The 27490-nt window shown below is 35.3% G+C and overlaps 4 protein-coding genes across 4 annotated transcripts; 2 read left to right on the plus strand and 2 right to left on the minus strand.

The window, feature by feature from the left end:
* Positions 1–384: 384 nt before the first annotated feature.
* LOC134240497 (uncharacterized) lies at positions 385–6247 on the minus strand. Its single transcript, XM_062722588.1, has 4 exons — positions 6114–6247; positions 3616–3771; positions 3211–3446; positions 385–3078 (listed from the first exon to the last, which is right to left on the minus strand). Exons 1-4 carry the CDS (start codon positions 6244–6246, stop codon positions 1981–1983), a joined length of 1623 nt encoding a protein of 540 aa, XP_062578572.1. The 5' UTR covers position 6247; the 3' UTR covers positions 385–1980.
* A 71-nt stretch (positions 6248–6318) lies between these two features.
* Positions 6319–18524, plus strand: LOC134240521 (importin-13-like). The gene is made up of 30 exons (XM_062722620.1): positions 6319–6431; positions 6777–6851; positions 7518–7643; positions 7911–7969; positions 8070–8178; positions 8623–8715; positions 8815–8868; positions 9182–9254; positions 9966–10182; positions 10291–10375; positions 10615–10740; positions 10891–10971; positions 11272–11410; positions 11531–11580; positions 11741–11836; positions 12066–12213; positions 12449–12639; positions 13271–13297; positions 13620–13650; positions 15019–15045; positions 15402–15484; positions 15612–15692; positions 16080–16217; positions 16364–16460; positions 16550–16602; positions 17036–17108; positions 17209–17271; positions 17566–17651; positions 17934–18115; positions 18290–18524. The coding sequence occupies exons 2-30, from the start codon at positions 6816–6818 to the stop codon at positions 18390–18392; spliced, it is 2727 nt and encodes a 908-aa protein (XP_062578604.1). The 5' UTR covers positions 6319–6431; positions 6777–6815; the 3' UTR covers positions 18393–18524.
* Positions 18525–20162: 1638 nt separating this feature from the next.
* LOC134240528 (centromere protein K-like) lies at positions 20163–21143 on the minus strand. The gene has a single exon (XM_062722626.1). It carries the CDS (start codon positions 21102–21104, stop codon positions 20364–20366), a length of 741 nt encoding a protein of 246 aa, XP_062578610.1. The 5' UTR covers positions 21105–21143; the 3' UTR covers positions 20163–20363.
* Positions 21144–21862: 719 nt separating this feature from the next.
* Positions 21863–27256, plus strand: LOC134240498 (eukaryotic translation initiation factor 2 subunit 1-like). Its single transcript, XM_062722589.1, has 8 exons — positions 21863–21927; positions 23654–23914; positions 24185–24264; positions 24384–24532; positions 24714–24820; positions 24933–25030; positions 25344–25487; positions 26464–27256. Exons 2-8 carry the CDS (start codon positions 23677–23679, stop codon positions 26632–26634), a joined length of 987 nt encoding a protein of 328 aa, XP_062578573.1. The 5' UTR covers positions 21863–21927; positions 23654–23676; the 3' UTR covers positions 26635–27256.
* Positions 27257–27490: the final 234 nt, after the last annotated feature.

A 27490-nucleotide genomic window follows, 5' to 3' on the forward strand; every position in this document is an offset into this window, starting at 1 on the left:
ATCTTGCATTACCTTTGTTTACATTTTTTGCAGTTACATGTATTTGTGTTTGTATACTGCACTGACCTGTGCAACCGCTGTTTCTTTAGCATAATAAGTACAGTTATTTTTTGTCACTACTACTGTGAAGTATACCAGGTAAGTCCACCTACACCGGTGATGGCTGATTAGACTGACCAGTGACTAAGTAAATATGGTGGATAAATTCCTTTTACAAATCATGTTTACACATTGTATTGTCACTCAACTGAATGCCATGCTTCAAGGTTAGAATTTAAATGTACAAATAAATATTATAAGTACCAAACATAATCTGAATTGAAACAGCCAGTTTTAATCCCATTATTTTTAAAACATAAACCACAGCATGAAAAACACAGCATATGTGTTATAAATCATTTATTTCATCAAAATAGATGTGTCTGAAGTTATATTAACAGTAAACAAATCGTTTATCAAACATCACAAAAAAACTGCTTAAAAAATACACATGTAAAATATCAATTATGTCGCAATCTGTAGGTTCCCAGAACTACATAAATATTGTAGATACATGTAATAAATAATCATATTCTCTATAATCACACACAGTTCCTCTCCTGGATTCATACGATAGGATATATAATAAACAGTACATGTAATAAAAATCAAGATTTACATGATATGTTGCTTTAGAACAAATATTGTATCACAATTCATTGAAATATTCTTCTTATCAAGTACTAAACACTGATGTACAACTATTAAAAATAAATTATTCTGAAACAATCAACATACTCAATCACTAACCTTTGAAAATTATAATTGAAAAAAAAAAACTTGGAAAATACAACAGGCCATCAAAACAGCAAGCAAATAACCAGAAGTCTCTGTCTAGACTGTAGCTCTTCTGGTTTGTATTTATATAACAAAGGAATAGAACAGTAGCAGTTGGACTTGAAACTTTGCAACAGCTGTAAATAGAAATGATCCTTGATTCATTCTCTTTTTTATGGAAAGACGCAATTAGGCTAAAACTGCAGGAATAGCCCTTTAAAAGAATTTTACAGAAATTTCTACTTTAAGACACCATCATTCTTCAAATTCAAAAAATAATATAAAGTTTGAAAGTATTTTTTAAATTCTATTTTTAGTGACCACAGCAACATCAAAATATAGAATTCTGTAGCTTAGTGGAGTGTACTTATTTGTCAAGCTACTTTAGATTATTAGACCAAAACTGTAATAGGAGTAGGACTTTGAAAATATTGTTTACAGATAGACTGACGAATGGAAAGCAAACACCTTATTATCGCATAAGCTTTTCTGGTCTCTGACCAGTAGAGCTAAAAAAGAAGCCCTATATTATTAACTTTTTACAACTAGAATAGTCTGAATAGGTAAATTTAAGTTAAAGGTAAATGATAATGATTACAAAATACACACATACAAAGACAAATGAAAATTCTAGCACTCTTGATTACACACAGGTGTAATGAGTAAATGAAAGGGCAATAACTCTGTGAAGTGGTACATTTAAATGGAATGGAAGAACAATTTTTATGATATGACCTAGTTAAACTAGAAATAGATTCAGGCATGTGGAATGTAGGAAGAGGAATGGAATGTCAAAGTTCATTGGTGTCACAACCTTTATGTACAATTGGCTCCATCAAGGTTTTGAATGAGAAACCATGGTTTTATTGGCCTGATCTTCACGATGCCAAAGTTTTTGATATTGATATTGTTCACTAGTGAAGAGGAACAATAACACACAACCTTGACTTTGACAAGATGTCTGTTGGCATGAAAGTTAAACCATTTATGTGTTATTAGAAAAAATACATTGATTTATCTCATTGGGGCTTTCTGAACTGTGTTGGATCCAGTTGATTTCATGGCTCTGTTTGGATACAGAAAAAGAAACATCTCTTTAAATACATGTAGCTTTTGTAAATTACAGGAAAACCTGACTAGTCATCTATATCATGTCAACATATGTTATAAGTAGTCACCATGTTTAACATGGAGTTCATCAAAAACTGCCACACGGTTGCTATCCTCTAACTTCACAATAAACGGGTTCATTTCATTTCCGATTGTCCGTGGGACGTCCAGCTTGAGCTCTGCCTTCACGGCATTCATTGGCATCACGCTCTCCAGTGTATGGCAGTCATGTAGAATCATCACCTGGAAGACGATGGCGGTCCCCGTGTCCACCACAGAGAACCGGAAACAATTCGATGTCCCCGGGGTAAATCTCATACTCTTCTGGAATTCTGTATTTATGTGACTAGACTGAATCTTCATCTGACCGTCCAATCCAAGAAAACACTGTATACCATTTATGTTTTCAAAGTCTGTGTACGCAGTGGAACGAATAAAAATACTCAGTCCTGTCTCGTTAGGAACAACATCTCGATTTTTCCTGTTTAAGAACTGGACACGACCATTGAGGGAGGTCAGTTTAGATGCTCTATACTTTGTCTTGGTGATTACATACACAGCACGGCTCTGTAAAACCAAGGCTTCCTCACTGGGTAACACAGAGTGATGTTCCATGTATAGACCCATCTTCAACCAAGCCTCGGGACGGAAAAGAACAGTGTCTCTTTGTTTGGCATAAGGGCTGAGTTTAGGACTAGACTTGTTTCTGTTCTTCTTGAGGTAAGCCTTTAGATTTTTATCATGAATATCCCAATAAGATTTCTCTGGAGCAAACCTGTAAGCAATGTGCATCAGATCCTCGGCTGCAGTTCTCTCCCCTTCTTCCTGCCATATAAACACACTAGCCTTGGTGTTATCTGTTAGCCATTTTATCTGAGGGACCGAGTTTCGAATCAGTGAGGACCTGACGGAGATGACGATAGGCTGTTCCAGTTCTGCATCCATGATAGCGTGATACATGTCCAGAACACTGTCCCATGAGTATCCACTTAAACTGAGATCAGTATGGGTTCCAGTTGTCCACCCCAGGGACATGGTGCATTCTGGGAACAATCGCTTCACATGTTTGAAATATCTAATCATGTCAACTCTTGGTTTGGAGCCATGAGGTCCTTGCAGTATGTCGGCATGTAGCCAAACTGGCCTCAAAAGCTGCAAACAAATAAACAACAGTCAGGCTTATGTGTAAAAAGAATTTTTCAAATAGATTTAAGTCATTCATTTTCTTTTTCATTCAATAAATTTCCACTTATTCTCTCAGTGACACAAGTATTTATAAATTACCCCTCTCTTAAAATCCTTTAACTTCTGCAGAGTTATCTCCACTGCATCATTGGACTGGAATGAGATTTTGATTCCTTTGTGATAAGCTTGAATAATCTCCTGTAGCCAAAGATCAAGAGTCAGATCATTTTTACTGTCCGCTAGGCGGCCCATCAATGGAGTGAGGGACTGGTGGTCAGTGTCCTGTCCCTTCAGCAAAACGTCCCCCTGAATCATGTCTATGTCACCTGGTGGGGCTGTAAGACAAAAATACAGACAGTGTCAAAAAGCTGTAACATAAAGAAGGGTGATTTTCTCTTAACATCAATTGTACGGAATAGAAGAGGGCTGCTACATATGGAAGTCATTACATCTTTGAGATATACTTGTTTTGGTACAACTTAAAGGTGACTAAAAATAATCTACCTGCAATGGCATCCTGCAATGCCTGTTTACTATTCACATGTCTGGCCCATTCAATATTGTTTCCGTCTTCATTTGCATGTGGAAAGTAGACCAAAGGGCTAACATCTGATCCAACATGCAACACTGGAATCTTTCTCAGAAACCAGGGAGTAAAGCCTTGAAAAATAAAATCAATCAATATCTGCTCCTACATTTGTCCCAACTGAGTTATCTTGTACAGTATGACTTTTTTTCCATTGACATAAGAATATTAAGAAATACACACATATGCATGAATATATCAGGTCCAATCCAAAGACTGTTTCTACCTCGAAGCTATTAATAGCTATGTAGGTATTTAAACCTACCCAAAGTAGCTATTTTTACCTACTTTCTGTTTTACTTGCATTTGTTGGCCAAACGCAGGAATGGCGCAACATGGTGAGCAATAAATTTCTTGATACAGTCACACTGATGATGGATATGACAAAAATTTGGCCAAAAAATGATTACCTCGTATATTACCAATTTGCATAGAAACTAATGTAAAATTTCCGATTCAGGAAGTAATCATTTTTTGGTCAAAATTTTGTTGTATTCATCATTAGTGTGACTATCAAAATATGGTATTCACCATGTTGCGCCGCTCAGTCATTTGGCCACAAAATGTAGATAAAACAAAAAGTAGTTAATAATAGCTACTTTGGGTAGGTTTAAGTACCGGTACGGCGGTACCTATGTAGCATAGCTACGTAGGTAGAAATAGTCTTTGGACTGGACCTGTTTATAGTCAAAATATTGTGACTTTTTGTATATTTCTTACAAATATATTTTTTTTGTGAAAACTGCATACAGGTAGCTAAATAAAGAAATATAGCTGCTTAAATCAAGAGACTGTGGTAGTGCTGTAGCTGTATCTATGGTATCTATAGGTGTCATAACAATATTTCACTTGGGTTCACGACAAATCATGTCTGACGCAAAATAATCCCGGAATCTCCTCTTCCGATTCGGGCATTTTGATACAACACTGGAGCTGAATTTTTTTATGAGATGAAAAACAACATGTAAACTTCCTGTATTGACCAGATTTATTGAAATTTAGAACGTGTTGATTTTTCTATATACTGTCATTAGAGTGGGGAGTGATCAGGCCATGGACTAGATTTTCAAACATCTGCTTGACTTCGAAATCCAGTCAAAGCGCCCCCTAATAAAACCGTCCCGGTCAAAGCGTCCCATGATTTTGGTCAAAATGTCCCCTGATTTTGGTCAAAGCGCCCCTTATAGAATTTAACAGTAAAATGATGTCACAAAACCGCCCCCAAATATTGGTCAAAGCGTCCCCTGATTTTGGTCAAAATGTCCCCTGAATTTGGTCAAAGCGCCCCTTGTAGAATTTTACAGTAAAATGGTGTTACAAAACCGCCGCCAAAATATTGGTCAAAGCGTCCCCTGATTTTAGTCAAAGCGCCCCTTGATTTGGTCAAAGCGCCCCCTTACATTTTTTTCTTAGAAAAAAAATTGTCTAGGAACCGTCCCCAAGCAATGGTCAAAGCGTCCCCTGATTTTGGTCAAGACGCCCCCTAATATATTTTTACAAACATGGTACGGAATAAAACTGTTTTGTATTTATAATATTATCATTGTTTGGCAGTTATGAAAAATTTCTATAAGGGGGTGCTTTCATGAAAAACAACTTATACTTGTAAACGTTTTTTTTTTCCTGTAAAAATATATAGGGGGCGCTTTGACCAAAACCAGGGGACACTTTGACTAAAATCAGGGGACGCTTTGACCAATATTTGGGGGCGGTATTTATTCTATGAAAATATGTTAGGGGCGCTTTGACCAAAATCAGGGGGCGCTTTGACTAAAATCAGGGGACGCTTTGACCAATATTTGGGGGCGGTATTTTTTCTATAAAAATATATTAGGGGGCACTTTGACCAAAATCAGGGGGAGCTTTGACCAATATTTGGGGGCGGTATTTTTTCTCTAAAAATATGTTAGGGGCGCTTTGACCAAAATCAGGGGGCGCTTTGACTAAAATGGACCAATATTTGGGGGCGGTATTTTTTCTATAAAAATATTTTGACCAAAAAGGGGGCGCTTTGACATCTAAAATTATGACGTTTTTATTTGGGGGCGCTTTGACTGGTAACCCTTGACTTCAACTGAAACAAACTTGCGTGCCTTGCTGGATGGCTATGTATTTTTTGGTGCTAAAATCTTCATAAACTAAAAGAATGGTTTTACAAGATCTGAAAAGGAAACTTCTCAGAAGTTTGTTTCGAATTAATTTACACCTACTCAAAATTGCGCATTTTTGGTAAGAATATATATTATATAGCAGAATTTAATACTGTTGTGCAACCTATATACTGTAGCCTATGGTGAGAAAATGCCGCAGCAGCGGCCCTTCACTTCACAGGAAGAAGAAGATGGTAGTATGCAGAGCGCGAGGATGCTACACTTCTCGCAAAGGTGATCGATTACATCTACTCTGAAATACTTACCTTCATTGAAACTGTACCAGAAATAGATTACTATTGCAGTCACCCCAACTTGACAAAGTAAAAATTTTCGGTGAGGAGCGGGTGCTTTTAGCATTCGCTTTATCCGTTCCAAATCTCGGTCGTAGGCTGCCATAGTTGCTTAAAATCTGAGTGTGCAAAGCGTTCTTTAATCCTTCCCAACAGTACAGGTTTTCGAAGCGCTTTATCTACCAGGATCTCCGAACCCGACGTAATTAAAGAACCATTTCCCACAAAAAATTACGTCCTAACCTGTCACAGCTTTTTAAAGAATTTTACAGGTGTTTGACTAGCATTCTGGTTTGTATAATTGTAAAAGAGTATTTTTTGGTCACAGATTTAACAGAATTTAGTTCATCAGTTTGTCTTAAGAAAAATATATAGTTGTCAATATTGATGAATTTGTTGATATAAGAATACTTTATTTATTTCACTGTACAGTGTGCATGGTACAGGTAAATAATATTAGAATTACAAATTGATGAAAAACATTAATTATTTGTCTTTCAATTTACATGGTATGATAATTATGAAAGGTATGTGTTGTTGGACTGCCCACAATTGATAGCTAGAATATCTATAAAATGATGTAGAAGTATATGTAGTTGACAGTTGAATAAAATGAAAATTATTTCTACATTGTAGTTGTAATCAGATGATTTGAGTTTGTTGGCCAGTAATGAGATGACTTCTGAACTCTCAGCCTCCTGTGTTGAGCAGGTAATTATTTATCGGCCAGATTACAAAGAAAATTCTATTGTTGCGGTCAGAACCTACAGACAGGTCTGTACAAAGGCATCGTCGAAACCCATGAGTGATCTTGTCTTGGATAAGATGAGATCACCCATGGGTTTCCGATGATGGTACAAAGGGGGCCAAGCAGCAAACCTCAGCTGACTCGTACCTCATTGTTTACTGAATTTGAAGATAGCAGAATCATCTGAAGTTTTCAGAATGCAAAGTTGGCCAGATAGATCACTTAATAGAGTACCTGTCAAGTGTTTAGGGGAGACGAGCTTTTATCCTGGTCTGAGCTATCAAATTTTCTTCCTTTCTCTTACATTTGGTGTTATGGCCACCCTTTATGGAACCCAAATTTGAAGCATAGTCTGTTCTGTCAAATTTTCTCCTTTCTATTGCATAACAATATTACTGATTCATCCATTTATCTGTTTCTCCATCTATTCACATTTTGTGGATTATTTTTGGTTTTAAAATTTATGAATTGACTGATGATGTAATCTTAAGGAAAACTGTTGTCAGTTTTTATTTTTACTTTAGTTCATTTAAGATGTTTACTGTTTGTCACAGCATTAAGATAACATAACTGCAGGCATTTCTCCAACAGAACATAATAACTAACTCCACTCTGATTCTCCCCTGTAGGCTGTGCATCAGTTTTATCAGAATGCAGGCAGCCAGCAGCAGCAACAGATCCAGCAATGGCTGACCTTGACACAGATCTCCCCGGAGGCCTGGAGCTTCTGCTGGGAGCTACTCTCCCCCGAAAAGGTACCACCATTACATATTCCCAGAAAATGTTAGGTTAGATATGGTTAAGTTTTTATTAAAATAACTCTTCCAAATGTCAGGCCAGTTGTTGTGGATGTGCATGAATCTAGTATTAAATTATCATGACACAGATGTGGTATCCATTGTAATTTACATGTTTTTAGGCTTTAAAATAAATTAAGCTTTCAACTTTTTTCCTTCTTTTCATGTCCAACTTATCCTGACAAAATTTTTGCTAAATACATGTACATGAATCACCTTTTTCAGACTGTGGAAGTAAAATTCTATGGAGCAAATACTCTTTATGCAAAGATCTCCAGATACTGGTAAAATATGACTTTATCAATTGTTCTTGGAATAGTGGAAATCTGCTTTACCCCTGCTTTAGAAGTTTATTTGTCTGTGATGTTTTGTCTTATACTGTAGGTCGGAGGTGCCTCCAGAACAATATGACAATCTCCGTAGTCGACTTCTACAGAAAATCATGGAGCTGTGCAGTGGAGATAAAATCGTCACCACACGCCTTTGTATATCTGTAAGTTTATAATCCTTACATAATCTATTGTCAGCTCTTGTTTGTTAATTTATGCATACTTTCTCTCTAGATAAAGAGTAAACTGTGGATTGTACACAACCATTCATAAAACTGCATGCTGTTTGGTTAAAAGAATTTTTTTGTGAGAATTAAACCTCATCTTTGTACAGGATTTCATTTTTGATATGCAAGACACATTATGTATTGTATCAGTGTAAAGAAAGTAGGTACATGTACCAGTGTTTCGGAAAGAGAAACTCAGTACTAATGCTGGTACATCTACATTGTAATTTATGGCAATTAAATGTGAAAATTGACATAAGAACTGGAAATAAAAGTAGATATTAGGAAATACTTACATAATGTCCTGTGCTGAAAAATTGACATAAAAATTTAAATAAAGTAGACATTAGGAGCTACCTACATGATGTTGCTTTATGACAGTTGGCGTGCCTAATCCTTCATATGACCCCGGACGACTGGCCTGACCCCGTCCCTCAACTTATCTCCACCTTCCAGTCCCTCCAGAACGTCACCGTGAGTAAAACTAGATTATCTAAGCTGACTTCATGTGTGGGGGTGTTTAAAAGATGATCATTGCAGTATTTTAATGTTAATTTTGTTCATATTTGATAGGAAGTTCAGAGATGCCAAGTGTTGTTAGAGATTCTACGAGTTCTTCCAGAAGAAGTGAGTTTTTGTAATTCCTATATTCTGTATACAGGAAAATTTTCATTCCTGTTTTATTTTTGCCTCTTTCACCCTGTTCACAGGTGGATGAATTTTAAACAGGAGAATTCAAAGAACAAAGTACAATTTCTTAAACATAACTGTGACTGGGCAAATTTAAAACGGGGCAAAATTGCTTACAAGTGTGAAAGGATGAAAATATCATGGAGCGAAAATAACCCTGTATACAGTATTCCTTATTTATGATACACCAACATACATATCTGTGAACATTAATGAATAAATCTGGATTTAATGTTTTACTTATGTTCAGTTTTTCAGTGCCAATTTAAGCCAAAGCAGGAGATTGGTTCTTAAAAATGAGCTTCACAAAAGTCTTTCACATGGTTTGTAAAAGTTAGATTATCTTGCTGATATGTTGTAAATGTTTGAGATCTCTCCATGAATTGCACTTTTAATTTTACTCATCTAAGCATCTTTTATGCATGCATTAACCATTTGTTCTATCATGCTTGTCCAATTAAAATTTTCAAGTTTGCTTAAACAATTTTGTCAATGAATAAAAACTTTAGAATTTTAAATCAGGTACACAATCTTTTACTAAAGAAAATTTGAGTGCAAACTGCAAAGCTTAAAGTCTCTTTATATAAATACATGTATATGACTTCAGTATACTTTGTAGTTCAAGAAATTCATTTTATGGATCCATCAAGTGTGTAGTAAAATTTTGCTTTAATGAATGTTGTTTTACTGTTTTTATAATTATCCTCTCTTGTAATACTGATTTGGACATTCTCTGACTTCTCCATTGTTTTTATTATTCAGTAATCCCCCTCCTACAAAGCCTGTTATTGCCCGGTGCCTCTGACTTCTCTGTTGTCTGTATTATTATGTAATCCCCCTCCTACAAAGCCTTATGTAGCCCAGTGCCTCTGACTTCTCCGTTGTCTATATTATTCAGTAATCCCCCTCCTACAAAGCCTGTTGTTGGCCGGTGCTTCTTACTTCTCGGTTGTTTATATTATTCAGTAATCCCCCTCCTACAAAGCCTGTTATTGCCCGGTGCCTCTGACTTTTCCGTTGTTTTTATTATTCAGTAATCCCCCTCCTACAAAGCCTGTTGTTGCCCGGTGCCCCGGTGGAGATACAGAAGTCGGCCCTGCAGTGTTTCTCCAGCTGGCTAGACCTTGGTTCCTTGTTCAGCGAGGCCGAGAGCATCATTCTACAGACATTCCAGTGTCTCCATAACCCCGATCTGTTTGACACAGCGGTAGAGACTCTCGTAAATGTCTTCACTCACCCCAGCTGTGAAAGGTATCTACCACAAGTTTAAGGCATATGAATGCCATTCTGTATTTTCCAATTTACTACTTTTCTCTTATAAAAAGGGAGGCATAACTTGACAATTGAATATTATTGTAGGTTTCAAAACACGATGAAGAAGTACCTGTCGTGTGTTTTGGGACTACAGGACACATTCATGAAGGCTCGAGACTCTCTGGATATGGTATGGTTTTTCAATATTATACTGCATTGTTAATAGATAATACAAATGTATGAGTGTAGTCTTAATTTTAAGCTGTAAATAAAAAATCCGATATAGAAGGGTACTTTTTACAAAGAATTTGACTGTTTGATTTTTAACAGTACTCTGACATCTGAAATGTATAATGTAGCCATATTAATGTGTTTTGTTATATTGTACAAAGTATGAAGTGTAACTTGAATTTTTTTGTAAATTTGTAGGATGTTTGTCAGAGAGTGGGCCAGATCATTATTTCCTATGCTGAAAACAACATCTCTCTTTTACTGGACTGGGCAATTAGTCCCGAAACAAGGGAGACAACCACCAACTTCATCAATCTAGTCCTGGTAATACCTATACACTCAAATGAATCCTTCAAATGCAAATCAATGTTTAGTTATTGGTTTGTCAAATGCTTAGAGTTTATAAAAGACGTCAGTAGTTCAGTTATGATAGCATTACATAGAATTACAGAGTAATTGATGTTCTTTATACAGACTTGCACTGCAATTCCTGGCCATTTCCCAGTGGATGAGAATTTTAGCAACATGTTTTTCACATTTTGGTATCTCTTACAAGTAAGTTCTATAAACATGTCCAGGTTTTTACATTTTATAATAACACACCTATTTAAGTCACAAACATAATACACCTGCATATCCAAAATATATAATTATTTGTACCAAATGTAAACTTAGTGCTTTCCACCAATGTTTTAGACTCCTCATTAAGTATTCCCTTTAACAGCCCGCCAGCCATCTGGTTGTTAACTGAATGCCTTCCACCTTTGCCTAGTTGTAGACTCCTTAATATTAAGTCCCCTATTACAGTCTGCCTTCTGGTTGTTAAGTTGTTAACTGGCTGACTTCTGTTTGTAGGACGGTATACAGGAGTCCCCCCCTGAGCGATATAAAGTCCTTCACCAGATGTTTTGTCCTGTGTTTCTGTCCCTCATACAGACTCTCCTGGTAAAAGTCCAGTACCCCGAGGAAGACGAGTACAACTCATGGACAAAAGGTGACACCCATGTTAAGTGTGGAGGCAATGTTTTACCTATAACTTACCAATATTTAACATCATGTAATTCAGAATTTTTTTTATTGATGGACCATTTTAGCAAGAGTAATTATTTTTTAGATGAAAAAGAACAGTTCAGGTGCTACAGGCAGGATATTGGGGATACAATGGTAGGAAACTTTAGATGCGTTTCTATAAAGTTTTATTTACTCAGTATGTTTGTAGTCAGAGCGGTACATGTATCTATGTACTTAAAGTGCTCTGCGTTTTAGATGTATGTCTATATACCGGTATATATTTATTTATTGGGTGTGTGTTCTATGTTTGTAGATGTATTCCTACAGTATCCTGAGAGAACCATTACTCGGCTTCATGTGTAACACACTTAACAGTGCTGCTGAAAACCCCAAGGAGGCACAATGGCAGGTTAGCTAAATCACTCCAATGTCAAGTCGTTATTACCGGTATAAAATCTCAAGTTGTCATTAAAATTTGGTTAAGTAGATGAGCATTGTAACCTATGGGCCTTTTGTAATAATTCAATTTAGAACCTGCATTTTAGCATTGAATTATTTGAAAAAATTGATTAATTCTTAATTTTACATTAAATGTGATTTAAAATTAGAGTTCGAGTTAAATTTCTTTTAATATGTAGTTGATAGAGGCCATATTTTTCCTGTTCTCCTCGGTGGCAGAAAATGTGGATCTGGAGGAGGAAGTTCATATCCCGAGCATGCTCAGTGTGCTCCCCAAACTTCCCTTCAACAACATCAAGTACATCTCAGGAGCATTAAAAATGATAGGTATGCACACATTAGTTTATAAGATTCCATATCTCTGGAAGGCAGAGAGAGCTTAGTGATTGGGTGTCAACCCTTCCATTCCTCCGTTATGCTTTATGGTATGCATCTCTTATCCAGAAGTTGTCCTATACCACTGAATAAAATGTTATATTCACACACACAAAAAAGATGTTCACACACACAAATTTTTAAAAAGAATTGTTACCCACTAACTGTACAGCGTGTTCTGTTACAGGTTCCTTCAGTGAGTGGATTAACTGCCACCCCGAGTCCCTGAACTCTGTGATCCCCCTCATCCTCCAGGGTCTACAGGGGCTTCAGAACGGGGAGATAGCCGAGTCAGCCACGATGTCATTAAAAGACGTCACCGCAGAGAATCTCGACCACATACAACCGTATGCTCCACAAATCCTAGGGTCATGTCAGGTAATTATCATCAATACACTCTGCAAATCCTAGGAATATGTCAGGTAATTAGGTCAACATATGCTCCACAAATCCTGAGGTCATGTCAGGTAATTAGAAACCAGATGCACCACCAATTCAAAGCTCCTGTCAATAAGTTTTGTCAACCAGTTTTCTTTTAAAGTTCATGTCCTATATTGTCAAGAAATTAACAACCATTTGCTCTAGTGTGTTTCATTGTAGCAGTCAAAGTTTCAGATGCCACAAATTCTGCAAAGGAATGTCAAGTAAGGTTTTTGGAGCAGGTTAACATTTTTGTGCCAGAAATTCTGTGCTGTTATCAAGTTTTTATCACTAAATGCACGACAAATTCTAAGGTCATGTCAGGTAATTATCACTGTAAATTCTAAGGTCATTTCAAGTTCTTGGCAACTAAATGCACTACAAATTCTGAAGATTTGTGTCAAGTAATTATCAATCATGCACTTCAGAAATCCTGGGATTATGTTAGTAAAAAATGTATCAAACATAATCCTATGGGTTGTGTCAGGAATGCAAATCAATAACTGTAGAGGTTGCATTTTGTAAATGAACAACAATATCTTAATGTTTATTCATAGAACTAAATTGTGATTGTCTTTCTTGATTTCAGCATGCCTTTCAGAGTGGATTGTTGAAGGTAAATACTGTTAATTGGAAAAAAAAATGAGCTAGCTTTTCAACATTTCATAATCAAAGAAGTTTGAAGATAATATCCTCTTATGAAGCTTTTTAAAGAAAAGAAATAGAACTCATACAGGATTAACTGATTCTGTGTAGAATGTGCTGTGTTTGAATCTGACCTATTTTTCCGGTTGAGTGAACAGGTTAAAGTTTTTGGGACAGGTTTCATTTGTAGTAATTCTATTTTTCCTATGTAGACCAAACTTGCATGGATGATACACTAAGGATGCACACTACCAGGCTTGCTATCTGTGATGAATCTGACCTATATTTTCCAGTTGAGTGAACAGGTTGAAATTTGCGGTGCAGGTTTCATTTCCAAGTAACTATAAGCCATATGTTGACCAAACTTGCATGGATGATATGTCTTAGAATGCCTACCAGGCTTGTCCCAGATGCTGACTTTACCTATTCATTCATGAACAATTAAAGTGTTTTGGCTCTCTAATATTCCAAGATACTATGAGCACTATAATGACCAAACTTGCAGGTTTGATACATCTTAGGATGCATCACCATGGTTGCTTCAAATGCTGAATCTGACCTACATTTTCGTCCGTCCGAACAAGTCTTTTTAGGTGTAACGTTTTCATTTCCACAGATACCTTGAGAACCCTTTGAGCTTTTGCAATGAAATTTAGCATAGGAACTCCCTGTGGATGCTGAATCTGACCCCTATTGATTTTGAGTCAACAGGTCAAAGGTCAAGGTCATAAATAACTAAATTCTGTATGTTGACCAAACTTGCATGGACAATACATCAGGATGCACACTAATGAACCATTTGAGCTATTGCAATGAAATTTTATATAACAACTCCCTGTGGCCTAAAAGTTATTGATTTTGAGGTCAAAAAATATAAGCTTATATAACATTGTATAAACCAAACTGTGCACAAATGATGCATCAAGGGATGAATACTTTCAAGAAATTTGCTTATGCAATGGATTTTAATACATTTTCAAAACTAGTTTGAAGTTTTTATCCTATTCCAAAGTATCGGATCAAAATTGCATAAATATTTTCTTTGGGATGTAGTGCCCCGCCCCGTTTTTTTATTAGTATGATAGTATTGTGTGCTATTTTTAGCCAGGGGCATGAGGAGAGTTATTGCGTATACAACAGGTTCGTTGAGGCGGACTTTATCTCTTATTACATGTATTAAGAACTGTTTAACAAAGGCTAAATAAATCAAACACCATTATTGTGCACCACAAATTCTGAGATATACCGTAACAGAAAATATGAATATATACATGTATGTGACTTCATGGTCCTGTCAAAAAATTGTCATAATAATAACTACAAATTCTTTGGTCATGTCAAGTGATTTTCAACCATATGCACTATAAATTCTGGGCTCATGTCAAGTAATTGTCAACCAAATCACTATAAGTTCTGGGCTTGTGTCAAGTATAAAGTCATGTCAAGTAATTTTCAATCATATGCATCACAAATGATAGTATTCAGCATGTGAAATTAAAAATTGTAAGGTTAAAAATACATGTATGTGGGGTCATGATAAAAATTCCATATAAAAAAAGTGTTACAAATCCTGAAGAATGTGCAGGTAAATCTTTATATGCATAACTGTGGACAGTACATGCATTTTGCCAGTAACATGTATACATTTACATTATTCATAGAACTAAATTGTTTGTTTTTTTTTGATTCCAGCATGCCTTTCAGAGTGGATTGTTGAAGGTAAATACATGTACTGCTAATTGGAAAAAATGAATGAGCCATTTCAACATTTCATAAAAAAATAATGTTACAATGGAATATACAATGTATCAATTTGATGTTTCATATTGCACACTAAAATGTGTATATATACACATAACTAAGAAACATGAAAGCAACTTGCAATTATATTTCTCTTTTAAATTTTGTAAGTAAATTGTGAAAAGAAATACAGAGAACCATAAAGTATTTTTGTATAGAATTCTCTGTAAAATACTTGTATTTTGTCCCTAGACTGGACAGTATCTAGTTTTTGCACTGTCAGCCCTCTACACCAGTTAAGGATGAAGTATGAGGAGATTGTCAATACCTCACAGACCTATTTTCCTCACTGGACAACAGCTCCAGAACAGTCCCTCAGAAGGTCAAGGCCAAACCTAAATCAACATCCCCAAAACCAGTAAGTGTTGGTGGTGAAGGACATTCGGTAATTCTTTAGAAATGTGCCTCATCAAGATTTATGTGTGTGATAATTTATGATGGGAATTCTGTAAAACTTTCTGATTTTTCTGATTCTCTGTCTACAGGTGGCAGTGCTCCTACAGCAGTTGGCCCCCATTATACAGAGTCTGCTGGCAAACTGGATCAATGACCCAGGAATCATAGAGGTAACAGAACGAAAACTTGTAAACAAAAAAAAAGTCGAGAAGTGTTTTATAATGTAATAAGTGATTCTTTTAGGCTTTAAGGTGGAATGCCACACCAATTTTTTATTTTAAGATTTATGTGTGTAAACAATGGTTTCAGCATTGAAAGGCCAAATTCTCTTAATTATTTCATATGAATTTTTTTGTATTTTTTCTAAAGGTGAAAAAAATTATTTACATCCAAATTAGATGCTTTCATTGTAAAAATTTTGCTGTAATTGAATGCATCACATGAATACCTAATAAAATATGTAAAGAAAGTCTGGAAGACTTTTTAAACAATAAAAAATTATTTTTATAATAAAACACAGTGTTCTTCCTAGGCTTTAACTGTAGTACTTTTTGTAGGGAGTCTGTGATATGTTTAAACACGCCCTGCGGACACTACTGGATGATTTCGCTCTGCTGTCTAAAGACGTAGCAGAGATGTTAGTACAGATGTACCAAGTCAACCCCAGTCCAGCCATCTTGGATTTAGCCAAACAGGTACTGTTCAATAAGCACAATTTTGATGGCAATATTAAAGTGTATTCTTATAAAGAAGATTAAAAATAAACTACTCTTTGTTAAATTAGAGCTTTCTAAAATCATTACTGTACCATTGAACACTTTCATTGATTTGATGTTGGCAGCTGATTATCATGCATCATGAAGATCCTCAGTTAAATACAGTGGTTACAGCTCTGCTGGGGAATATCTGTACAGTAACACTGGAGCTGTTCACTAAAGGTAAGTCATCCTGTGTTAATTTTACTACGACTTGGATAAACTTTTTGTAAACAGAGGTTCTGCAGCTGATTTGTTTGTTTCCATTACAGGCCCTCAGGACTACACTGATGTGATTGAAGCTTTCATGAATCTCTTATCTCAAGTAAGTTACACACTGTTACATACTTTCACACATACAAAGTGATGCAAAATCAGGCAGCAAAAACACATTAATACATGTATTCACTCCTGAATATAATACATGAATACTCAATGTTTTATTTAAAGAATTTTTTTTTCAAAAGTAGTTCTAAAGTGATTGAAATAGTGCTTAAGTGTCATGACTGTCTTTAAAGTAAAGAAGACTTATAAAGTTCCACACTCTTTCAACATATGAAATCGAACAATCCAGATAATATGTCTAGGCATGTAGCCTATTTTACTGTAAAATTATAGAATGTAAAAAGGAATATTACATCTGAGGCCTGTTTAACAGAGCGAGTGCTTGCGAACATTTCTACTGGAGGTACAAATGTTCGCTTTGTTGAACAGGTGTATGCATTCTCTTTATGTGTAGCCATTGTTTTACTTTGTAGGTTCTGAAGAAAAGTAAAAGTGTACTGACAACAGAACAATGTGTGTTACAAATCTCCAGCCTCTTTCACTCAGGTAAAGCTTTCTAAAAATAAAGTTTGATCTCCATCTTCGAAAGTAAACTCCTGAAATTTTACAGTCTTACCATCAATGAACACCCAGTATTTGGTTTCAGCTCTCCAGGCCTTGTCCTTGCCAGAACACCAAACAGTCAAAGCCACCTGCTCATTTCTGGCAAGTCAATTTTTTTTATCATATAAAATTAATTCATATGAACTTGTATCCTTTCATCTTCTTACTTAGATCACTGTGTGAGAGGACTGTATCTCAAATGATTTTCATTTAACATTACTGTGATTAGAACTTCAAACTTATGGTATTGAATTGTGACAATAAACACTTTTTTGTCTGAATTTTAACAGGGAAAAAATCTTGAACATGAATAGAATATCACTTCTGTACAGCTTTACTTTTACTGATAACATGAATTTCCAAGACATACTGATACATGTATTAATTTGATTGCAGGGAGAATTCTTGTCAGCAGGGGAGACCACTCCTGTTATAAAGGCCCTTGTTCAGGAGGAAGGAAGTCTTCTACTAGATAAAATACTGAGAGTATGTTATATTGTTCATTGTTCTGCAGATTCAAGTGAATTTTATATTGCACTTTAGATACATGTGTTAATAATCTCCCGAAGAACTGTAAAGGGAAATGACTACAGATTTTCAATGGCTAGCTATACTACTATGCATGCACATAGCTTTTATCCTTCACAGTAAATGTACATATATGTGCTTCTCAAATAATGATAATTCATTTCAATGCTAAATATTTATTAAGTAAACATTGAGCTGCTGCTTCAGGATGATACATGTATATATACATAAACATTTCAGGCTGTTGGTGGCGAAGCTGCTAGGGGGTTGGTTGAAAACCTTTCTGATGTTTTCTTAATGTTGAATAAACATTACCCTGAAAACATGCCAGTATGGATGAACCAACTCATGAAGCAGGAGGGATACCCCTCCCCCAAAGTTAACCAAGAGGACAAAGACGCCTTTATCAAGGGTATCCTCAGGTAAATGAGAATCAGATGACCAAATAAACTTAGCTTCAGTTCTATTTTAACAAAGTACATTTGAAATATGGTTTCCAAGTTAAATCAATGTTTTTAACTGTTGAGTACTAATTTCCAAAATAAACTCAATGATATCATTGAAAATTATTTTCATTTTGTACCATTTTTTTGAAGGGAGAAAATCAACAAAAGAAAAATACGAGAAGTATCCAAGGAGTTTTCGCTAAAGTGCCGTGGATTATTTGGAACTGAATATGCTGCAAATACAGGGTTTTAGAGACTGAACAATGAATGTTGTTTTTAAGGTGTGCAATTCCATCCAAGGCAATTTCAGTGGCCTGCTTCTGTGATAAGCTTATTTTGACTCATTTTTCCCCCATTAAAATATTTACAAACATCAATTTGTATTGTTGTATTTGCATAAGGACTAGCTTATCTCTGATTCAAAAGGGTCTGACTAGGATCTTGTTAATTTGAGTCCTGGGTCTCAAGAATTTGTCGATGGTTGAGTTCCAGACAATTTTAAAATCACCGAATCCACTATGGAAAAATATTTGCTATAAAATGCTGTATTTTTTGGGGGGAATGCAAAAATACAAGATTCTTAGGTGTAGTCACAGTAGAAAACAACTGTTATCAAAGTTTAGTATGCACACAATCAAATACCTGTAAAAGAAATAGGTATAAAGTGTTTCATATCTTTTAAACTATTTAGTACGAGGGGTTATCAAAAAGTTCATGGACTGAGGCTATAAAATTAGTACTATGTAGTCTGTGCTTTCAAAATTTATTTGGAACATAAAACAACACAAAATAAAGAAATGTTGAAAATTTTAGCCTGGTATGTTCAATATTTGCCAAATTATCATAAAATGAAAACGACATTATATGATCACCCGGCGCTGTCGTCGTTTATTTTCATGACGTCCGATAACGTCATTGTTTTTCCATGTCCTCTTCTCCTACCTCATATACTTTTTTGATGAGATTCCCTGGAGCTGAGTAAGGACTTACACCCACCTTGTTTATATGACTATACAATGTCATGAACAGTGGCTTTCAATGAATTTATAATATTCAAGATAGATTAATATATTGGAAGAGATCCTTGCATGATTGTACCGGTATATTTTGCTTTTGGGAGTTTTAAAAAAATATATACAACACATGATCAACGTCATTTTTGACGGGATTGATTTTGCACACATTGACTGCAAATCGACATTAACTGTGTATCCCTTTACTCTCTGAATCTATCTTGACATTAAAAGACAAGTACTCTGGATGCATTTTATTTCTCTGTAGCCAGTTTCAACATATTTTAGGTCTATACCAGTTTTTTTCAGGAGCAAAACTTTATAGAATGTTGGAAACGGAAACCCCTCCCCCCTTTTGACGTCATTTTCAAGGCCTCGTTTGTTTGGACATTCCGTGTAAAATTTACGATAAAATTTCATAGAACTTTCAAAATGAAGTGAAAATTTCATATTTTGTAGAACAATTGTGTCCCGACACATAACTGAATTAACAGGTTTTTTTGGATGTCAAATGATCATATCAAAAGAGTTTTTCTCAGTTACACATAGGTCGAAAAAACATCGTTTTTGAGGTTGCGCCGCCTGGACATACCATTGCTTACAAAAACATTACTGATTTATTTAAAAATAAAATTCATGATTTGTGGTTGATTCTTTGGATAGAAAAGATGATGCTACCTAGATATTTCAAAATTCATTGGTGTACCTTAAGCGGTTTTAATTTTATGGCGCTAGTCCACGAACTTTTTGATAACCCCTCGTACATGTATTATTTACATTCACAATGACTTCAGGACATGTCAGCTTCAATATGTTTTAGACAAATCCTGACATAAAAAATTCCCAATTTCAAAACGCTCATACATGTATTTGTTTTCCTTACAACAAGAGTGAATCCACTAACAGGTCACAGATGCAATTTATAACGAAGTTGTGTTCAACATAATTTTGCAGCATCCACATTTTGTGTTAACGAGGACTCTTAGAACAAATGTGCAAACATTTCAAAGCAAATTTACCAGTAGTTTTTATTTACGTATTCTGTTGGCATAATAATGCAGTGTATGAAGAAGAAACTTTTTTTCCAGTCAATCTTTTAAAAAGTGCATAAATTCCCACAATAATGTAGTTTTTTGCCAATCAGTTCATTTTGAATAACTTAAAATGACAATGTATTACAAATACAGTGCTAGTTAATAACAAAATCCTATCTACAGATGAAAGGGAACAAGTTTGATTTTTGCGTTATTGTCTGGATGTCTTGTTACAATCTGACATCTCAATAAAAGCTCCACATACGGAGGCCAGATACTGTCATCAACATCAATGTAGGGATCATTAGGGTCCTCCATGCATTTATTCACTAAATCTTCCAAAATTGATTTAAGAGAGACTAAGTTTTCTTCTGATTTTCTGTCGGAAGATCTCAGCTTTTTACGGGCTTCACTCACAACTTCCTTTGTTGGCATTGGGAAGTGCTTGTTAATAAATGCCCCCAGACTGCCTCTAAGTTCCTTCCCCTGCTTCTTCGCATTCTTTACTCTGTCTTCCAGTTGTAGCCTGTAGCTGTCCTTGGGTTCCTTCCTTGTGCTTTGATCCTGGAGCTTGTTGGCTAAAGCTGTCCGGACTTTGCTCAGTTGCTCCTTCACATCTTTCTCTTTTGATAAATCTGCCGCTAAGACTTTTCGCTGTGATCGTGTTGCTGACAAGGTCAGTTGAAGCTCCTCTATACTCTTTTCGTATTCCTGGATCAGTGTCCTTATGTCTACACGCTCACTGATTGGTTTATTTAGACTCGAGTCAGAAGACGTGGCAGCAGTCAGGTACTCGAATTGGGTTTTCTCAATAGTGTTGTCACCATCTTTGTATGTTTTAGGGTTAACTTCTGATTTGCAGTCACTGAACACATGTTCAAATGTCCTGTATAAATCGTGACCCACCCCATTATCCATTTCTTCTCTGTCTTGCAGTTGTACTTGTAGCTCAATATTTACAATTTACCCGCTTAATATGATGGACATCTTGATCCCGACTTTTAATGGTGCGCATTTAGATCCCGGTCTATAATTTGTTTATAATATGCATCCTGATCGATTTCTTTGTTGCTTTTTATCAATTTTATGTGAAAAAATAATACTGAATTTAAAAAATATATAGGCTAACTCGATAAATTTTTCACCTTAAAATTTAATGGAATGTGGGTAAAAGGAGTTTCCAAGAGTAAACCGCTTTGCATGGTACATGTGGTATGAGGCCATATAGTATACACAAAAGGGAATCACAATCACATGTATATGAGTGCATTTTGATTAAAATGGTTTTTGGTGGAGATTTAATTATTCGATTCTAAACCCGTGATTATTGAGAGGAGAAATAGGGACCTTAGTATATTAGATTACTAAAATAAATTTTTGAAGGTATTTAACTATGAATTAGCGATTGAACATTCAATTTGATTTTCTGATATCAAATGAGGGAAATGATTTCAAGGTTATTACATTTTTTTCGGAGAAAAGTTAACCTTAAGTTCCTTAGTTTTTCCCTAGATAATAATGTAAAATCGAATATGTGAACATGGTGAAATTGGTAACTTTTATTATCAAATAAAGATTTAAGAATTCATACTTCGTACCACGAGTGCTTTATTTCAATAAAATTTTTATTTTAAAAAAACTGCGAAGTGGCATTCGATTTCGCGTTTTAGAGCCGGCTCGGTAGTTTAGTGGATCATCTTTTACGAAGACTCGTACTTGCATCAGAATCGATAGCAAAGAAGTAAGTTGAAAATCGTAAAAAAGCCAGACTCTATCATAAATTAAGTTATGAACATAAGTTTATTAAATAGCGAAAAAAATTTCACAATGGTATATCCACGGGAAAGTTCATATTCTCATTGAAACGGGGAAAAAACAGGTGATAAATCTTACTTGTGCCCACGTGAATAGACAGCTGTTAGTCCATTCTTATACGCATAATTAAAAAAGGACCGATCTTTGAGCCACAGTTAAATACTGAGACATAATGAAAGAATGCATTGTTAAGTTAAGAGTTAGATTTGGTCGTAAATGAAGAAGAAAGTAGGAAACTAGACAGAGAAAATTCGAGCTGTTAAAGAATTGCTTTTGCATATTTGAAATAACTTTTTTTTTATTTCCCAAGATATACAAGGATTTTAATGCATCACAATTCACAATGTTTTGGAAAACACTTTAAATGGCTTGTTAATTTTCTTGTAATGGAATGAACATATTCCAGAAATATATGAGACGTACAATTTTGAAATACAGTCAAGTCTTGTTATCTGAAACTGGAAGGGATTTAGAAAACTCTTCGAGATATCTAAGAATTCGAGATTAGAGGGGAAAAACTTAGAACTAGTGGTTGGGACCTACAAATTACTTAAACACATTCACTGTGTTTGAGATATCTGTGTTCAAGATTCCGAAGTCAAACTGTTCTATATTTTTGTATAGTGAATGGGAGGGTCACAATGGTCGATGGGACTATGGCATGAACTGTCAACATTTTTTAATGGGCCATTTTGAAAATGAATTAAGGAATAACTGTCTTATTTTTCGATTACACATGATGTGATCAATCGATTGGCTTGCATGATAATAAATGCTGAAAAATTATCATGCAAGCCAATAGATTTATCATTGTCATGAAATTGAAAAATCTGACAGTTATTCCTTATATTTACATGCTTTGATTCCACCAATCCACGTGCCCCAAGCCCTGCTTCTGTCTAGCAATTTGTCCCCCCCTGCACGTGATTTTTTTAATTGTGCCAAAACATTAATGGAGAAATAAAGTACATAAATTACAATTTGTAATTTTATCTCAGACAAAGACATTTGAAATGTAAATATTGGGCCATCAATTTAATCTGGTCATTTTAAGAAATGACAAAATGACAATCAAATATAAAATATGGAAGAAAACATGTTTTTAATTAAACAAATCTAATTTTTAACATATGCGATGCAGCAAATTTAAAATATTTTTAAGTAACATCGCTAGAAATGTGCACCTTGGTGCCACCACTGATTGATTTAATGCACCATTTTTCACTTCAGTGCAACTAGAGCCCATAGCGCAAGCCCTTCCCAATCAATGTATTTATGAATTTTTTTTCCCCTTTTAAAGAAAAGTTAATGAAGGTATCGATATAGATTTTGAATGACTGAAAGGATATTATCAGAATGGTAATATTTTTTGGGGTTGGGGGGGTTGGGGTGGGGTTAATGATCAGCATCCCAATCAGAAGAGTTGGAGAGGTGAGTGCAGATCTTAAACTCTTGGTTAAGGAAGATGATGAAGAACAGTAAAAAATTTGTTATGAATCCTGACATCAAATTTGCAGCTCGTATTGCTTTAAATCAATTATGTGATTTTTCCTCCCAATTTTTACCTTAAACTGACTAAAACGAATTGATATGTATGATGCTGAATCTCAGTGTTAAGCCTTTTTAGTCATAACTACATTTTGTTTTTCCAGGTTATACATAGCAGAGCGTCATCATGGTGTTGTCGTGTAGGTTCTACAAGAACAAATACCCGGAGGTGGAGGATGTCGTCATGGTTAATGTCCGCTCCATCGCTGAGATGGGGGCCTATGTCCATTTACTGGAGTACAATAACATCGAGGGCATGATTCTCCTGTCAGAGTTGTCCCGACGTCGTATCAGGTCCATCAACAAACTTATCCGCATCGGACGCAGTGAATGTGTGGTCGTTATCAGAGTAGACAAAGATAAAGGTATTCAAGTTCCCTCATTTCATGTGAAAGTTGTTTTATTATTTTCTCTAGTCATAACTTTTATTTCTCATTCCTTCTTATGTTGAATTTCTTTGAGGTTAATGATGGACTCATTTATTTTTTACGAATTCCAAAAGGGCTAACCTTATTTATCATAGCATGGAACGCAAAGTACTAAAGTATTAACATAGCAGTAATGTATTTGTATATGTATGTTGTTTTTTATTTTACATGTTTCTATAACATTTAATATGTATTTTGTCTACCCAGGATACATTGATTTATCAAAGAGAAGAGTCTCTCCAGAGGAGGTCACAAAATGTGAAGAAAAGTTCGCCAAAGCCAAGGCTGTAAGTCTATATCTGTACACAAAAGGAAAAATTATACAAAATTAAATAATTTTCAGTAGATTCTCATTATTTAGAACCACAAAGTTATACTGAACACAAAGTTACTTGTAATTTTTCAGGTGAACAGTATTTTACGTCACGTAGGAGAGCTGATGAAATACACGAGTGACGAACAGATGGAAGAATTATACACAAAGACAGCCTGGTTCTTTGATGATAAATACAAGAAGCCTGGGGCATCGTATGAAGCTTTTAAACACGCAGTGACGTAAGGATGGTTTGTTACTTTGGGAAATATATCAGAATATTATTAATTCTAACACCTTTTTCATTGACCAGATAAATAGAGAATCAGTACAGTAATGACTTATTAGTAATTTCTTCTATTACAGAAGTGTGGTCTTTAATAGTAATCTTTAATACTAATACATTTTTATTGTTTATAAAAGGAACCCTGAAATTTTGGATGAGTTGGACATTGACGAAGAGACAAAAAATGTACTCCTACAAAATATTAAAAGGAGACTAACACCACAGGCTGTCAAAATAAGAGCAGGTATAACTTCATTGTAAAGATTTGTAAAAAGAGATGGGAGTTTTCATGTTTACTCTGTCGGATCATCTCTGTGGGAAGTATGAGACCAATGGCTTTGTTTTTCTTTAATCAGATCTTGAGGTTGCTTGTACAAATTATGAAGGAGTCGATGCAGTGAAAAGAGCGCTAAAGAAAGGTCTTGAATTATCCACAGAAGCTATGCCAATCAAGGTACATAACTCCTAAGACCTAATATATGTTTACTACAATGTTTTAGTTGTTAGTACCATGCAAAGATTTGCATGTGTCCCATAGTAATCAGTAGTGTTGAAAAATATAGTTTCTCTTAGCATTGTATGTTAGTTGTAGCTGTTTTCATATCTTTGAACATAAGTAAATTTTGACTTACCATAAATAACTACTAGCATTGCACACACACCTGATTTACCGCAAATTGTAAAGGTTTATTTTTCTAGTAGAGTATAGCTGATTACATATATTTAGAATTATTCTTTGTATTGATGAAATTCTTTTTTTATCCTAGATAAATCTAATTGCCCCACCCTTGTACGTTATGACCACATCCACACTGGAGAGAACAGAGGGTTTAGCCACACTCAACAAGGCCATCGCTAGCATTAAACTCACGATAGAGGAGGCAGGGGGGATATTCAACATCCACAAACAGGTAGGTCAAGGCCATCGCTAGCATTAAACTCACGATAGAGGAGGCAGGGGGGATATTCAACATCCACAAACAGGTAGGTCAAGGCCATTGCTAGCATTAAACTCATGATAGAGGAAGCAGGGGGGATATTCAACATCCACAAACAGGTAGGCAGTGATAGAACACAGACACTCTTAAGTTTACAATCCTAACATACTAGCCCTAGTACCAAACTTTCAGAATATGACTGATGTTAAAGCTTTTCAAAAAGAAAATCAACAAGATAAATTTGGGAAGTCCAAAAATATTGGGGATGCATAAAGGAAATATGGAAACCCCTATAGCCAAGGTTATAGTTTTTTAAGAGCAGGTCAAACTCCAAGGTCATAAGGTGAAAGATGTTGGTACCAAATTAAAGGTATTGTCACAAGAAATAATTGTTCATGACAGTCCAATCACCCACCATTCTAAACTTATGGCCAAGGTAAAAGTTTTACAAAAGTAGGTCAAACCCAAAGTTCAGGTCAAAGGTAGTTTATGTCTCCTGCTTCCCAAAAAAGGTCTGAGTGTTTGGAATGAACATGTGGAAAAGTCCTAGCTCTCAACTATTAAAAATTATGGGCTAGGTTAAAGTATGCTAATTTTTTGCAAAAGTAAAAAAAAACTTTAAGGTCAAAAGGTCAAATGTGTTGGTCACCAAAACAAAGGTATTGTCACAAGATATACACATATGAAATATGAAAGCCGGACCAACAACCATTCAAAAGTTTTGGACAAGGCTAAAGAATTTGCAGAAAACAGATTAGCAGACAAACAGACAGATGGGCAGACAAACCAAAATTGTGTACTTGAATCTTTGATCAGTGGGGAATAAAAATGGCATCATACACCTTTAGTATAAACCAGTCACTTTATACAACATCCAACAACAAATATTTACCTGTAGTATTAAAGTCAATTTATACACTAGATCAGGAATCCATTTTGATGTTTTCAGCCGCGTGTGGTCTCGGACATTGACGAGATTGAGCTAGAGAAACAGCTGAAGCAGTTGGAGGATCAGAACCGCGAGGTGGCAGGCGACTCGGACGAGGAGGATGACGTGGAGGGGATGGGGGAGATAGACGGGGAGGAGCCAGAGGAGGGGGAGGAGGGGGGTGAGGACTGAGTGGTGGATCTAACAATAACGGCGTCTAGGGGTGGACAGACTTTGATTATTTATCGGCATTTAGGAGTGAACAGCCTTTGATTATTATATGTATCTACAGCAAGTTAACACCAGCTGTTTTCTCTGTCTGAATTGCTGGCGTAAAAAGGGAATTTATATATAGTGTTTGTTTTGTATGTCAGGGAAAAGACCAAGAAGACTTGTATACTGGTGCTGATATGTTTCAGAATCATTTGTAATGCCAGTTTTAAAATATTTATCTTTAAGTTAGCAATTGAACATATTTCAAAGACCTAAGGCTATTAAACCTTTCTTATTTATCTAAATGAAACTCGAGTTGAAGTATAAATAGTTTTATTTCCTGATTCCTATATATGAACTGTTGTAAGTGCTTCAAACTATTCCTTAAAAGTACATTTAATCAAAATTTTGTATTTTATTATGTGTAAAAGTTGCTTGTTAACAGGAAAGCATGCAATAGAATATAAATTCTGTCCATGACTTCAATCAGGAAATCAATAGAAATATAAGAGAGGTTATTTTTCTTTATAATTGTATAAAGATAAAAAACATACATGTTCATCTGAAAATCTAATCTTTGAAAATAAAACATAAATCTGTGTACACTGTTTTGTTTTTCACCATATTTTGATTAAAATTAAATTGTTTCATTAAAAAAAATTAGAACTTTTAGTGTGACCAAAGAAATTTTTAGGGGCATCAAATGAAATATTGACCTAGCACTTTACCAATGCCCACAGTTATACAAGTGATTATGTGTTCAGGATATATGCAGTCTAACAAACAGTAAAAATTTACAGTTCCCACCATCTTCTGTTCTGGGAAAGCTCGGTGA

The sequence above is a fragment of the Saccostrea cucullata genome, unplaced genomic scaffold, assembly GCF_032062105.1.
Source record: "Saccostrea cucullata isolate Sc308-1 unplaced genomic scaffold, CSIRO_AGI_Scuc_v1 ctg175, whole genome shotgun sequence".
In the NCBI taxonomy this organism is placed as follows: Eukaryota; Metazoa; Mollusca; class Bivalvia; order Ostreida; family Ostreidae; genus Saccostrea; species Saccostrea cuccullata.